This window comes from Schistocerca americana, chromosome 3 (assembly GCF_021461395.2).
Source record: "Schistocerca americana isolate TAMUIC-IGC-003095 chromosome 3, iqSchAmer2.1, whole genome shotgun sequence".
NCBI lineage: Eukaryota > Metazoa > Arthropoda > Insecta > Orthoptera > Acrididae > Schistocerca > Schistocerca americana.
In genome coordinates, this window is record NC_060121.1 from 214,685,021 (window position 1) to 214,701,210 (window position 16,190).

At 39.9% G+C, this 16,190-nt stretch overlaps 1 protein-coding gene across 1 annotated transcript in view; it reads left to right on the forward strand.

Annotated features, from left to right (window-relative positions):
* Window positions 1–16,190, forward strand: part of LOC124607434 (xylosyltransferase oxt) — a 98,985-nt gene that overhangs the window by 75,684 nt on the left and 7,111 nt on the right. Inside the window, exons 13-15 of the mRNA XM_047139762.1 lie at window positions 756–910; window positions 7,640–7,810; window positions 11,495–11,665. Of these exons, the coding sequence (XP_046995718.1) occupies window positions 756–910; window positions 7,640–7,810; window positions 11,495–11,665 (497 nt within the window). The remainder of the gene's footprint in view (window positions 1–755; window positions 911–7,639; window positions 7,811–11,494; window positions 11,666–16,190) is intronic.

Genomic DNA, 16,190 nt, shown 5'->3' on the forward strand with positions numbered 1-16,190 from the left:
AGAGGAGGCCGAAATGCACGCGTTTAATTACACGCTGACTGGCGTGAGGTCTGGAACAGGGCAATATCTTGAGAATTGTAAATAAAGTACGTAGATGATGTAATACTTAACTTTAATCCACAATTGTAGAACATCTCTCGTTACGGTACATGCTTCATAATATTAATTATCAATTGAATATGGCGCCTTGCTAGGTCGTAGCAAATGTAGCTGAAGGCTATGCTAACTATTGTCTCGGCAAATGAGAGCGTAGTTGTCAGTGAACCTTTCCTTGCAAAGTCGGCTGTACAACTGGGGCGAGTGCTAGTACGTCTCTCTAGACCTGCCGTGTGGTGGCGCTCGGTCTGCTATCACTGACAGTGGCGACACGCGGGTCCGACATATACTAATGGACCGCGGCCGATTTAAAGGCTACCACCTAGCAAGTGTGGTGTCTGGCGGTGACACCACAGAAACATAATTGGAAATTGTCATTAAACTGCAAGTTCCTGTAGAATTGACTGGGCAAGCCAAATCAAAGGTTGGAGAAAGGCAAGAACATACCATCTCCAATAGGATCATGGCTATTAAAGCACTGCGATGTTCACATCATTTGGGTCAAGGAAGCTTTACTTTACTAACATGTGAAACGATGTTAATCAACCATCGTTTTGATATTACAACCACTGTAATGTAAAAGTTGTAGCTTATTGTTTATCCAAATAGTGTTTATTATTAATTTCTATTCATAAATTTTGTATTATTGTATTTTGCAGACTGGTTCAGTGAAACCAACACTTCGAGACCCACTTCTTCCAGGTGCATGGAAAGTGAAGCTGTTACACAAGGATTCTCCATTAGTCCAAACGGAATTTGTTGTTATGCCACTAGAATTTGTATCAGGCGTGCCAGTGAGTCAGCAGCAAGCAGGGTGAGTAAATCAAACACAGTACTTTAGGGGGGTCATTTCTGTGACATGCAATACACCACAGCTTTCTTGTGGGTCACGCATAGTGACGTGCACTTCAGGAACTCAGCTAGTCTTGACAAACCTGGATTACCAACCAGGGGGCTGGTCAAAGGCACCAGTCATACCAGTCATCTGTGCTAATATATGTGTGACGATGGAAAATTGTGTGCCATGTAGAATGGGATCTTACCTTAACTGCCCAGTTTGTGACGATAATCATACCTTTAAATAATAATAATAATAATAATATTGAACACAAGGCATGCTACACTGCTGTGGAATGCATCACTATTGAGGCAGAACAGTCATTGGTTGAATGAGGCTTGCTTAGGTGGGCAGGGTTAATTGACTTGACTTTTGTAACAACCACTTCTCATGGGAATCCCATGAAACCAATGATAACTTACCTAATACTCCCAATAGCTTGTGTGGACCACCAGGGAGGCGGGGTATCTGCTTTTATCCAACAGTAGGGTTGTGAAACTTTCTGGCAGATTAAAACTGTGTGCCAGACCAAGACTCAAACTCTGGACCTTTGCCTTTTGTGGGCAGGTGCTCTACCAATTGAGCTACCTAAGCATGACTCATGACCCATTCCCACAGCTTTAATTCTGCCAGTATCTTGTCTCCTACCTTCCAAGATTCACAGAATCTCTCCTGCAAAACTTGCAAAACTAGCACTCCTGGAAGAAAGGGTTGTACTGGGAAGCTCTCCTGCCTTCAATAGAACAAAGACTAGTAGCAGGATACCACCATGTTACATTCAATTTACTGTTGTTTAGTGAGAAGAAGGTAGTATTGAATAACAGCCATTCCCATTTTTGTTAAAAGAGGATAGAATGAATATCAAGTCCCTCAAACCTTTGCAAAGAATTCTAATCAAGTCTGCTACAGCTCAACAGGCTAAGAGATTATCTACAATAAAGAGTGTAGGTAACTCTACCATTTCTTTGTGAATTGCAAAACATGCTCGTATTCTGTAAGGATTTTGTGACATACTACAACATCATTAATATAAATGTGAAAGAGTTACATGAAGAATAGTAACACACAACTTTCATGTAAATAAAAAATGTAATGAAGCAAGTAAACATCATTTTAGAAAAAAATTGTGGCATTATTTTTAATGGCATCTCACCTGCATGGCCAGAACACACGGAGGCTAGATATACACACCACTGAACTTTCTCACAGAATCTACTTTGCTCTACAAGAGAAAATTGAGGGGGAAAAATATGAAAATGGTATGGCCCCAAGGAAAGAGTAAATGAAAAGAGGGTGCCTAAGAAGATGCACAATATGAAGATAGAAGGCAAGATACAAAGGCAGGTTCAAGAAACAAGTGCGTAAGCAGTGGAAGAAAGTGTTCAGAAGAGAGAAGTCGTGGCCAGAGTAGTAACAGACAGGTTGTGGGAAAACCAAAGAAGATGGAGAGTCTTGTGTTCCGAGCAGACACTGTCAATAGCAGGAAACTGTGTATTATATGATGATGATGATGATGACAGTTAGAAGTGAACTGAGTTGTGATATATGTTAGTCATCAGCTTATGGAACTCAATCCACATGTACATCTCTACAGGAGTGTATAAATTGCTGGGTTGATCAGCATATGTGGAGCATGAGTGGTGGCCATACACCGAGGAGCAAAAGATTTGAGGGGTGGGAAGAATCTTTAAAGTCCCCTGTGATAAAGCAAAATGATGTTCAAAGCTATGCAACCTTCAAGCTTTACAACCTCTTTGGCCATGGCCCTGGTACTCTATGCAGGTGTAGATGACGAAAGTTGGCAGAAATACTTGCACCTGTAAATAAACTTGAAAGAAGTAAATGTTAGTGCTCACACCTGCACCCAGAATGACAGTTTGTGTACCAGGCAGATTAATGAGAAATTTGAGTAGCATTGCACAAATAATAGCTCAAAAGTGACCCTGTGTACACAGCCATGAGGAGAGAAAGCCATAGCAAAGAACTATGAAAAATAAAAGCAGTTGGTTTTAAATCATTGGATCGTAGAACACTGTCATTGTCAGAATATTGTGTATTGTGTCACATGGTTTCATTTCCACTAGCAACTCAGTTTGAAGATGGCACTAAGCTTATTAGCTAAAATATCAGAAGAAGAACGAGTACTGTCCGAGATGTACACCTGAAAGATGATTGAATATAATATACAGGATGTACTGTCTGTTGGATAGAGAGTAAGTATGTTAATCATTGAGAGCTCCAGTGTTATGGGGTAATGGAACTCCTCATATAATAATTGGTAGGTTGGCCAAAAGAAGGCCAGTGTGTACTCAGTATGTTTACAAGCCAGTGGATACTCAGTATGTTTACCAGGAGGTCTTGTCCAAGATGTGAAGGAGGCTCTGCCAGTGCTATTAAATGCATTTCAGAAGCCGTTCCCTGTTTTTTGAGGTGGCTGACTGAATTCATGAAAACAGCTAATCCCACAGACATGGGGGAGGCACAGGTCATGATTGTACCCAGGACAAGTCATGGCACTCTGGCTTGCTGGTAGGCGGTGGCTTAAACCAGAGGCTCAGATGGTTCTGTGGTGGTCTTTTATGTAGAGTTCTTGACCTCCAGAATCAGATGGAAATTATAGGGTCCTTTCAATGAGTCAGGCATGCAAGACAGAAAAAGTAGCCACTCATGTGTGTTGTGCACATGCAGATTTTCTCATATTGGAGCAACTTATCCAGAGGCTTGACCATGAATTCTAAAATCAGAGTGAATCAGACAGCTTAATAACAGCAAACATTTTTTTTCTTGTAGTTCAGAAAGTGGATATGATAACATGGTAAAGTTAACTGGGGGAACAACCATGGTAAACTCCTAGGAATAACCTCACATTTATATTGCTCACTTAGTATTAAGAGAGGAAACTGGTTGTAGCCAGCAGTGAAATCCACATTGGAAGGATAGAATGCACATCAGTGATGGCAACATATTTATTAGCATTAAGTATTCAATAATATCTCGTCAGTTTATTAAAGATCTCAAATTCAAAACTGTCTGGATCAAGATTCAGACATGAGTCAAACTTGGTAATAAGATACTTTTATAAATCAAGTGCTTCAAAAGCTGTAGGGGCAGAATGCTTGTGAGAAAATCTGTAGAATATTGCTTGTAAATTTCCTTATCATATTATTGTAACAGGAGGAGTTTTCAACTTGGCAGCAATAGAGAGGGAGATTAACATGATTAAAACTTGTGCCAGGCACAGAGATACGTGTGAAATTTTCCCGAACATCAGTTCAAGGAATTACTTTGAGCAGTTAGTTAGAGAACTGACTCTTGAAGGGAATCTCCTAGTAACTAACAGACCTGAACTTTTTGAGTCAGTTACCATAGGGAAGGGAATTGGTGACCATAAGATAGTTATTTTTGCTTGGCAAGTGTGGCATGATACACTTTTTAGGTTACATGTCTAGTTAGCATCAACCTTTCTTTTCAGGAGACAGAGATGTGCATGAAAAAGGATAAAATTCAAAAGTACAAATTTTTCAGTATGGTACAGAAATATATGCACCTACCAAGGTTGTGAGGGATTAGAGATGGGTGATGATAAAGGCGATCTCTGATTCAATAGTTGTGTTACAGAATTGCTGTGAAAGCAAAGTGAACTTCATCACAGATTTAAAGGAAAAGCTAAACAAAACCAAAATAAGAGTAAGGAGAACAAATTATTAAGTGTTCAGTGAATTCAAAAGCAAAATTTTGATCTGATGAAAATTCCAAAGAAGTCTTTTGTAAAGTCAGAAAATGTATCCAATCATATATACAGTCACTCAGTAATAATGCTGGCATTGAAACTGAAAATGACAAGGAGAAGGTTGAACCACTGAATTGGGCTTTAAAAATTGTTTCACTGCCGAAAATTGTAATATGGTTCTTTTCAGTCTTGCAAAAACCCCTAAATGAGGTACTGAGATAAGTATCTACAAAATAAAAAATAGACTAAAATTATCAAGCAGAGAAAAGGAAACTGAAACTGATGAGATACCTTTATTATTCTATATCTATTATGCGAAAGTAGTAGTTTAATGTAGATCTCTGGAGCAATGAAGGGTTGCAAGTGATTGAAAATAGGCATGTGTCATTTTGTTTTGAAGAGTGTTTCAAACAGGTGCACATAATTACAGGCCTATATTATTTTGTTGTTCTAAAATGAAAACTTCCCCTATGGGAATAATGATGGTTTGTGAAACTCAACTTGCTCTGCTCCTCCGTGAGATCTGGAGGGCAGTAGATAACAGTGGACAGGTTTATACCATGCTCCTTGACTTGTGGAAGTCATTCAGTACAGCTTTGAACTGTCACCTAGGGAGCAACATACAAACTTACAGAATACTGGACAAACTTTGTGAGCGGGTTCAGGACTTTCCAGCAGATAAAACTTGACCTGTTGTTCTTAATTGGGTGAAATGATCAGGCTGAGAGTACCACAAGGGACTGATACAGAGCTGTGATGTGTTCACAGAAGCTCTGTGAAGCTTTTTGTGGCTGGTTCTGTTTTATATAGGAAAGCTGGAACTCCAGGAAAGTGCAGTGAAAAGCAAGAAGGTGTGGAGACAGTAAATGTTCGGTGTATCGAGGGTAGATGCTTGGTGCAGGGACTGAAGATTCATCTTCAACATAAACAAATGTAACATATTGAGCATAAAATGGCAGAAAGATTCATTATTGTTCGATCATATTATTGGCAGTCAATCACTGAATTCAAAAACAATCAAAACATATCTGGGAGTAACCATCAGAATGGTCGAAAGTGTGATTGACCACATAAAAATGTCAGACAGAGATTTGTTGGAAGAGCCTTTACTCTCATGAACAAGGTAACTTACAAAACTCTCATTCAACTGATTTTTTAGTATTTCTCATCAGTCTGGGACCCTCAGTAGGCAGGTTTAACAGAGGAAATAGTGAATTATGAGTAGAACTCATAGGTTCATTTAGTTGGTGGGAGAACATCATGGAAATGTTCATCAAACTTGAGCGGGAGATTCTACAAGATAGACATTGTGCATCACAAAGGGCTGTGCTGTTAAATTAACCGATAATTGTTCTTCCCATTAACCACTCACAATTGGAACAGGAAAGTGTATAAATCATGTTGTGAAAGGTGGCTTGTGGAGTATAGATGCACATCTAAGGTAATACCCCACAAGAAGCCAACCATTAGGCTGTGGTGGAGTGAGTGTTACTCAGAGGAAAAGATGTCAAACTAACAAGAATATTAATAGAGACTTGCTCTTTGGCTTATGGTCATCTCCAGGGGGGAGGGGGAGGGGAGAGGGCTGTTGGGTGACAGTAGTTGCACTTATGCTGTATCAGTTTTAGTGTTAAAAATTTTCAATGGATTTTTTTTTTTTTATATTTGTAAAAGAGCATTGTGATCCACTTGGGTAGAGAGATGCCTTCTGTTTTAGGTAACACTGGCAAAAGGTGGAATCATTTTAAAGGTTGTATGTTGTCCGGACTCGTGACGTAATTATTGGGACAAATCTTGTAATGTGTGTGTCTTCCGTTGCTAATGGCATACATGATGAACAGTTCAGCAGTGACCAGATGAAGTTACCATGATCATTTGCTAAAATATTTTGCTTGTTGCACACAGAGGTCCAGCTTTACACCTGTGAAGTAATTTTTCATCCTTTTTTTTTGTCTCATTGTTAGTGGATCATATTTTAATCTGTCTCCAGGCACACCTGTGTTATCATTGTATCAGAGTTGTGTTTATCGACTTCCCATTCAGTGTAAAATTTGTTTAAATACCATGTTTTTTTAACATCCACAAGGAGCCTTGTGTAAGTAATTCTTAAATTACCTTTAAGTTTTGTGTGTTTTATTTCTTTTAACCTCACTTGGCTTGTGATAAAAAACATATGTGCTCTAATACCTGTCTTTTGTTCATAACAAACAAGGATTATTATCCAACAAAACTGACACCTGTTGTTGTTGATGAGTTAATTGAGAATGGGAAGTTCTACTGTGTAAATGCTAGGTGCCCTCAAATCTTTTTTCTACATATGACAGCAGCATCCTAGCATGGATTTGCCCTGATTTATTTACAATGAGACAAACACAGGGTTCTCATCAGAAACAGTGCAAGCTAACTTATATCTGCATTAAAAAGCAAAGTCCAGTCCAAGCCATATCTAGATTCTGTCTATGACAAACACAGTCCACTCTCCACTTACTGATCACTTCACAAATTACATTGTAACTGACTCAGACCAGCCCTGAAGTTTCTTATATGTCTTTTTTGGCATGGTCCTGACAGAGGGCCCTTCTGAAGACCAGTGCCCTCCCAGATAGAGGGGCCACAGTGGTCAACAGTAATGTTACACCAACTATTAGATTACCATAGTGGATGTCGGGTGGGGCCACTACACTTCAAATCACTTAAGTGGGATATCTGGATGGTTTGTTAAAAAATAAATTTAAAAAAATAAAAAAAGTTAGTGAAAAGGACATTTTAATTTTGTGCTTAACTAAAGATAGCTTTAATTGTGTAGTAACAAGTGCTGATAACAGAATTATAATCTACAAATGACATGTTACGTTATTTGGCCTTGCTGCATTTATTTATAGTTGACAGTTTCATAGAAGTACATACAGAGGTTTTAGATGATGAGTGCCAAAGAATTCATATACTGAAAGCTTCTGAGTTGTGGTATTTTCCAGGTTTATTCATAATGGACCTCCTCAAATATTTAGTGTTGATGAAGGCTCTGAGTGGGACAAACATCTGATCTTGAGCTCTGAAGAAAGGGCCAGTCTGCAGAGAAGAAGTGTAACCAATGCTCGTCGATTTGGGCTTGATCTGAGGGAATGGATTGATTCGCTTACTACAAAGTGAGTTTTTGCTTTAAATTCCTACAAACACAACCTGCTGTTCCCTGCCCAAGACTCCCCTTCAACTCCACGCAATTATTTTCATGTTTCAAAATGAGAAGTTCAGTAGTTTGTAGATGGCATTGTTGAGTGCATCCTCTTATCATTGTCACATTCTACATTAGTCTTTGACTGAGATAAGACAAACCTTATTACTTTTCACATGAGTTGTAATCTTAGTAAATCATTTTTTACAGTCCACTGATTAGCATATTTAACTACCAATGTAAAGGTACTGGCTGTCACAATATCTATAAGCAAACTTTTGAATAATCTCTTGGTGTTTTAACTAAAATTTAATATTCCAGGTTAAATGTTAGTTTTCCTGTCAATGGCATGAGGACATTTGGAATAAGTAGTTTTCTTAATAGCTCATCCCTACCAAAAAAGTTTAAAAATGGAGGCTTATTATGTCTGAATTTGGGTTTCTGGTTAGGAATTCCTCAAGAGAAAATTATCTGCAGTAGCAGTGTGTGTAGCGCTAGAAGTTTAAAGATACTTGTACCCCACAAGCCACTATGAAGTGCATTGTAGTGAAGTGTAATAAGAGGTACCATTGCAGGAAACCATAGAGGTTGCTTAACTAGAAGAGAAGTGAAACATAAACTAGAAAGTAATTTGAGATAAGAAACATCAGACAAAGGCAACAGGTCATGGGAAAGTAAATAATTTCCTCAAGTTAATGACAAAAAAGAAAATGAAGCAATTTGTAGGTTGTGGATGGGAATTAACTGTTTAAGTTGCTTAGGAATTAAAACAATGGGAAATACAAAGTAGCTGAAAGCAATGTTAATGGAAGGAAATTTGTAAAACATTGTTGCTGAGAGGACTAATATTGTATACAAAATCAAATAATGGAAAGTCCTGGATGGAATAACAATAATATGGAAAGGATAGATTGCTGCTCACCACATAAAGGAAGCATTGAGTCACAGACAGGCACAATGTAAAAGGATATTAAGCTCTCGGACAAAATCCTTCTTATGAAATTGAAAACACATACACACATTCACAACCTACTCAGTCACTCATGGCCAATGTCTCCAGGTGCTGGAGCCTGACTGACTCCAGTGCCTCGAGACAGTGGCCATGAGCGTGTCAGTTGTGAATATGTGTGTGTGTGTGTGTGTGTGTGTTTTCTATTTTGGAAGGACTTTGGCCGATAGCTTAATATTTTAGCAGTCTTTTTCATTGTGCCTACCTGTGACTTAACGCCTGCTCTGTGTAGTGAGTAGTAATGTATTTTTTCCATATTGTTGTTAATGATGCATATTGGAGTGTTTAATATATACTACAGTTCAGTATGTGTACATATTCCAGCCCAGCACACAGTATATAAGCTACTGATTCTGAAATAATTTTGTCATGAGTTTACACTTATGTTGATAAGAATGGGAGACATCGTTGCACTTAATTGTTCTACTGTTTAATTTGAATGTTGAAGAAACACTGAAGGAACAATTCTCAGTGGAATATTTATGGGGAGTGTGCACTAGTGCAAAGGTTCACCAGTGGCATTGCAGTAGAAACTAATACTACATGAGATGCAGCTAATGCTAAGATAAATGTTAAATTTTAAGCCGACAGCAGTAGCAAGAAGTGGACAAATATTATGGAGAATAGGTGAGTAAAGAAGTCTATGGGAAACCCTTAATAACAGAAGAGATGTGCTTTGAATTTATGTATGAGGGTCAAACAATGCACATGGCATGATCATGTTGAAATTCGTGTCAGTTGTGAATGAGAACTGAGGCTGGTTTGTGTGGCTATGGCATGGCTTGAGTAATTCAATTTTAAAATGGAAACTGAAACCAAGTCAAGATGGACTACATGTAGTGACTAGTGTTCCTGCATCAAAATCTGTATGGGAATAGTTCAGTGGATCATAGCACAGAAGCAAGATGATCTCCTCATTTCTGTGAAGGTTGGGTAAGCACTGAGGACAACCCAACAATTGGAGGGCCATGAACTGCAACAGGCTGGACCTCTCAGGTTACTGTTAATGACATTTTGAGAGAGGGTTGACAAAAAATGTGAGAAAATTGCATTTGAGGCCAGAATGTCAATCACTTCACTTTACAGAATCACAACTGTAAAGTTAAACATGATAAAAGTTGCTGCCAGATGGGTTCCAAATGACCTGAGTGAAGAGTAGAAAGTAGATTGCAAAAGAATCTCACAAGAATTGCTTCAACTTTATTGAACAGAAGGAGAACAGTTTCTGAAAAGATAGTTGCACTTGATGAAACCAGGATACAAGATTTTGAGCCAGAACTGAAGTCTCAGTTGTCACAATGGAAAAGTTCGAAATACCCATGCCTGATAAAATCTCACTGCCAACAATCATGTGTGGAGTAAGAGCGTATGACATGAATGAAGTAATAGCTACAAATAGTGTGTCCTATGGGATGTCTGTAATAGGCACATGCTACAGACTGTTTGTATAAAATGTTTTGCACCTGAAAATTCTCCAAAGAATGCCTGACATGCTGGTGTCCTCATTTTGCACAATAATGCAAGACTACATATTGCCCTACCAGTGAGAGAAATGCTCGACACCCACCGTACAGTCCTGATATGAGCCCACCGGTCTTCAATTTGTTTTCCAAATTGTAGGAACAACTCCATTGAAAATGTTTTGCTGCAATCGATGATGCTTCCAGTGAGGTGATGCAAGTAATCAGACAGCTCAACAATGAAGGTGCCTTATATGCATTACAGAAGTTGCCAAAATGTTGAGAAGGTGTCATAAGCAAGAATGGAGATTATATTGAAGACCTGTAAAGGTATTTAGTAAAATACATTATTTTCTTCAGTTCTGTCTTACAGTGTACAGAACTTTTGAAATGATCCTAGTATTGCAATATCTATATATGTGGGAAGGCGGAACAGTTAAAAGGAAAAATTGCAGAAGACAAATACTGTAATACACAGCTCAGATTATCAAGGATATGGGGCACAGGAATTAATAGTTGAAGAGATATGTTCAAAATAGGAATAAATGGTAAACAGCAACAAATCATTTTATGTATTGCTTCTACAAGACAAAAACAAAAGAACAGAATAGAAAATTTAAAACTGTGGAAGGTCTTTACACTTTACGTGAAATAGTGTCCCAATATCATATTTAATTAATTTATAAATTTTAATAAATCTGCATATTATGTATCATTTTGTACTGTGGTTCCCCTAGAATTTTCTGTCAACTTTGGACCTAATGACTATTTCTTTAATTTCCACATCAAATTTGTTTAGTTTTTAGTTCTATAAAGGATAGAGAGAAATAACATGATTATCCATAGGACATTTCATGGGAAAACAATTCAGTAATAGATAATCCAAATTCGATATGATCTTAAGTAGTTTCTAAACTTGTAACTTAAGTATTAGACCAGCAAACTAATAAATACTTTTTTCACTTTCTTTACACATCTCATTTGATTTATATTTCATCCCCCAAGATGTTAAGTGATAGCTAATAGCACCACCTGCTTTTAGTTAAGAGACCCAAAAAATGCACCATTTACGTACATTCTAGATATATTACAGCCCAGGCATGCTTACTTTTAACTATGACATTAATTTTTGCTGCCACAGTTTAGAATGTTTACTTTTTTCTTAATACTGTGCTGTTGTGCTTTACAGATTCTATAAAATTTTGGACAAGTGTGTCGACACAATGCAGAGACGACCTGATGCACTACTCTGTGGGAATTTGCAAATAGAACCTTGTGCTGCAACTTTTTGGAGCTCACTGTCTCCTGACCCAAAGTCTAGTATCACAACTATTGAGCCTGCAACGGGTCGACTGCACAGGTAAAGTGTCAGTGACTGTAATGTGTGACATAGGCTTTTTCATGACTTGCTTAAGGGGAATTTACACAAGCATATGAGCACAGATCATAATCAGCAGTAAGGTTAAAGTTATTTGTAACAGTGCACTACACGTAACATATGTTCAGGTGAAGAAGAGCATACTATCGAATTTTACATCACAGGAGTCTGTGAGAATAGTTACAAAAGTTCTCCATGCTTGTGTAATTTCAAAGGGTATGCTTACTTTTCAATGTCTCTAAAATTATTATTCTGAACTGCAGATAATTGATATGTAAGAAGAATACTCCAAATATCTTTCAGATCATTGTTAACAATAAAATAAACAGCTAGTATAAAGTAATATTTACATGAGCAAATAATTTAGACATGAAAGTGACAAATCATCCAATAATAGAAGCATTGAGTTGTTGACAGTCACGTGTAAAAGAATGAAATCTTTGTGCTCACATGCACCAACACACACTAATTACACAATGCAGGAATGCCGGAAATGTGTGTGTGTGTGTGTGTGTGTGTGTATGTGTGTGTGTGTGTGTGTGTGTGTGTGTGTGTGTGTGAGAGAGAGAGAGAGAGAGAGAGAGAGAGAGAGAGAGAGAGAGGTGGGGGAGGGGGGGGGGGGAGAGGTTGCATGCTCTACATCAAAAAAGGATTTGTCCAAAAACTAGCAAGTGTGCATTCTTTTTTGTGTGCCTATCATTGACTCAACACTTTATTATTATTATTATTATTATTATTATTATTTACATTCTGCCAGAACTTCCCATACCATATTTATTTACACGAACAATGTATGTTCACTGCCTGCAATTAGAATGATTTCACTGGTGCACATTCCTATCTTCTGCTTCTGCGGCCTCTTCCTCCCAGCCATTTGTCCCAAACCCTACGCCCACTATCCACTTTCTGTCTCCTCCCACCCACTTCACTTGACACAAACACTCATCCCAGTTGAGCAGCAGAGCTGGCAAAATGTAGTCATCCAGGATATGGTATGTGTGTAGGTACGTGTGTGATAGTGTGTTCTATAGTTCTGAAGAAGGAATCATCCAAAAGCTCCCTGCCGCCGTTGGATAAGCAGCTGCCAGCAGCAAGTCGTATACTCCTAGCTTACTTATTTGTTACATAGTTTAATTCTTAATTTCTTTGCGTGTTTTTGGGTACTTGCATTGTTTAATTCATAAATTTCAGGCGTATTATAGTATTTGAGAGTTGTAGCATTGCGCTCTAGTACCTGAATAGTGTAAAATCGCGTAGTCTCCTTCTGCTGTCGAGCAGTGTGTCAGCAGTGCGCAAGTAGCAGCATTACTGCATTTACTAGGCAACCTTGTGTTTTAATAACCGTTTAAATTTTGTGTCGAATTGTTTGTGCCCTGCAGATTAGTTCAGACGTTCTTTGTACAACAGTTTTTAGCATAGATAGGGACTGTGACTGCTGTGTTCGGATGCGGGCTGAGTTGGCATCCCTTCGCTCCCAGCTTCAGGCAGTGTTGGCTTCGGTCATGCAGCTTGAAGCTGTTGCCAATGGGTATCACTGTGGGGGTCCGGATGGGGGTTTGTCGGGGACGGCCAGCTCGTCCCGTGCATCCTCCGATCGGACTACGGCTGTGGCTGCCCGGGATACTGCTCACATTGAGGCTGACCCCTCACCCGTGGTAGAGTGGGAGATCGTCTCGAGGTGTGGCAGGGGGCGAAAGACATTCCGGAGAGCTGACTGGAAGGCCTCTCCAGTTTGTCTGACGAACCAGTTTCAGGCTCTGTCTCCGGCTGATACTGATCTTCTGCCGGACATGGCTGCTTGTCCTGTTCCAGAGGTTGCCCCTCAGTCTGCAAGATCCAGGCGGTCGCAGAGGGTGGGCTTACTGGTAGTTGGGAGCTCCAACGTCAGGCATGTAATGGGGCCCCTTAGGGATATGGCAGCAAGAGAGGGGAAGAAAACCAATGTGCACTTCATGTGCATACCGGGGGGAGTCATTCCTGATGTGGAAAGGGTCCTTCCGGATGCCGTGAAGGGTGCACCCATCTACAGGTGGTTGCTCATGTTGGCACCAATGATGTGTGTCACTATGGATCGGAGGAAATCCTCTCTGGCTTCCGGCAGCTATCTGATTTGGTGAAGACTGCCAGTTTCGCTAGTGGGATGAAAACACAGCTCACCATCTGCAGCATCGTCGACAGGACTGACTGCGGACCTTTGGTACAGAGCCGAGTGGAGGGTCTGAATCAGAGGCTGAGACGGTTCTGTGACCGTGTGGGCTGCAGATTCCTCGACTTGCGTCATACGGTGGTAGGGTTTAGGGTTCCGCTGGATAGGTCAGGAGTCCTCTACACACAGCAGGCGGCTACACGGGTAGCAGGGGTTGTGTGGCGTGGACTGGGCGATTTTTTAGGTTAGATGGCCTCGGGCAAGTACAGAAAGGGCAACAGACTCAAAGGGTGCGGGGCAAAGTCAGGACATGCAGGGACCAAGCAGCAAATGGTATTGTAATTGTAAACTGTCGAAGCTGCATCGGTAAAGTACCAGAACTTCAAGCGCTGATAGAAAGCACCGAAGCTGAAATTGTTATAGGTACGGAAAGCTGGCTTAAGCCAGAGATAAATTCTGCCGAAATTTTTACAAAGGCACAGACGGTGCTTAGAAAGGATAGATTGCATGCAACCGGTGGTTGCGTGTTTGTCGCTGTTAGTAGTAGTTTATCCTGTAGTGAAATAGAAGTGGATAGTTCCTGTGAATTATTATGGGTGGAGGTTACACTCAACAACTGATCTAGGTTATTAATTGGCTCCTTTTACCGACCTCCCAACTCAGCAGCATTAGTGGCAGAACAACTGAGAGAAAATCTGGAATTCATTTCACATAAATTATCTCAGCATGTTATAGTCTTAGGTGGAGATTTCAATTTACCAGATATAGACTGGGACACTTAGATGCTTAGGACGGGTGGTAGGGACAGAGCATCGAGTGACATTATTCTGAGTGCACTATCTGAAAATTACCTCGAGCAATTAAACAGAGAACCGACTCGTGGAGATAACATCTTGGACCTACTGATAACAAACAGACCCGAACTTTTCGACTCTGTAAGCGCAGAACAGGGAATCAGTGATCATAAGGCCGTTGCAGCATCCCTGAATATGGAAGTAAATAGGAATATAAAAAAAGGGAGGAAGATTTATCTGTTTAGCAAGAGTAGTAGAAGGCAGATTTCAGACTACCTAACAGATGAAAACGAAAATTTCTGTTCTGACACTGACAGTGTTGAGTGTTTATCGAAAAAGTTCAAGGCAATCGTAAAATGCGTTTTACACAGATACCTGCCGAGTAAAACTGTGAGGGACGGGTAAAACCCACCGTGGTTCAACAACAAAGTTAGGAAACTACTGCGAAAGCAAAGAGAGCTTCACTGCAAGTTGAAACGCAGCCAAAACCTCTCAGACAAACAGAAGCTAAACAATGTCAAAGTCAGCATAAGGAAGACTGTGCATGAAGCGTTCAGTGAATTCGAAAATAAAATTCTATATACCGACTTGACAGAAAATCCTAGGAAGTTCTGGTCTTACGTTAAATCAATAAGTGGCTCGAAACAGCATATCCAGACACTCCGGGATGATGATGGCATTGAAACAGAGGATGACACGCGTAAAGCTGAAATACTGAACACCTTTTTCCAAAGCTGTTTCACAGAGGAAGACCGCACTGCAGTTCCTTCTCTAAATCCTCGCACAAACGAAAAAATGGCTGACATCGATATCAGTGTCCAAGGAATAGAAAAGCAACTGGAATCACTCAACAGAGGGAAGTCCACTGGACCTGACAGAATACCCATTCGATTCTACACAGAGTAAGCGAAAGAGCTTGCCCCCCTTCTAACAGCCGTGTACCGCAAGTCTCTAGAGGAACCAAAGGTTCCAAATGATTGGAAAAGAGCACAGGTAGTCCCAGTCTCCAAGAAGGGTCGTCAAGCAGAAGCGCAAAACTATAGACCTATATCTCTGACGTCGATCTGTTGTAGAATTTTAGAACATGTTTTTTGCTCACGTATCATCTCGTTTCTGCAAACCCAGAATCTACTCTGTAGGAATCAACATGGATTCTGGAAACAGCGATCATGTGAGACCCAACTTGCTTTATTTGTTCATGAGACTGAGAAAATATTAGATACAGGCTCCCAGGTAGATGCTATTTTCCTTGACTTCCGGTAGGTGTTCGATACAGTTCCACACTGTCGCATGATAAACAAAGTAAGAGCCTACAGAATATCAGACCAGCTGTGTGGCTGGATTGAAGAGTTTTTAGCATACAGAACACAGCATGTTGTTCTCAATGGAGAGACGTCTACAGACGTTAAGGTAACCCCTGGCGTGCCACAGGGGAGTGTTATGGGACCATTGCTTTTCACAATATATATATAAATGACCTAGTAGATAATGTCGGAAGTTCCATGCGGCTTTTCACGGATGATGCTGTAGTATACAGAGAAGTTGCAGCATTAGAAAATTGCAGCGA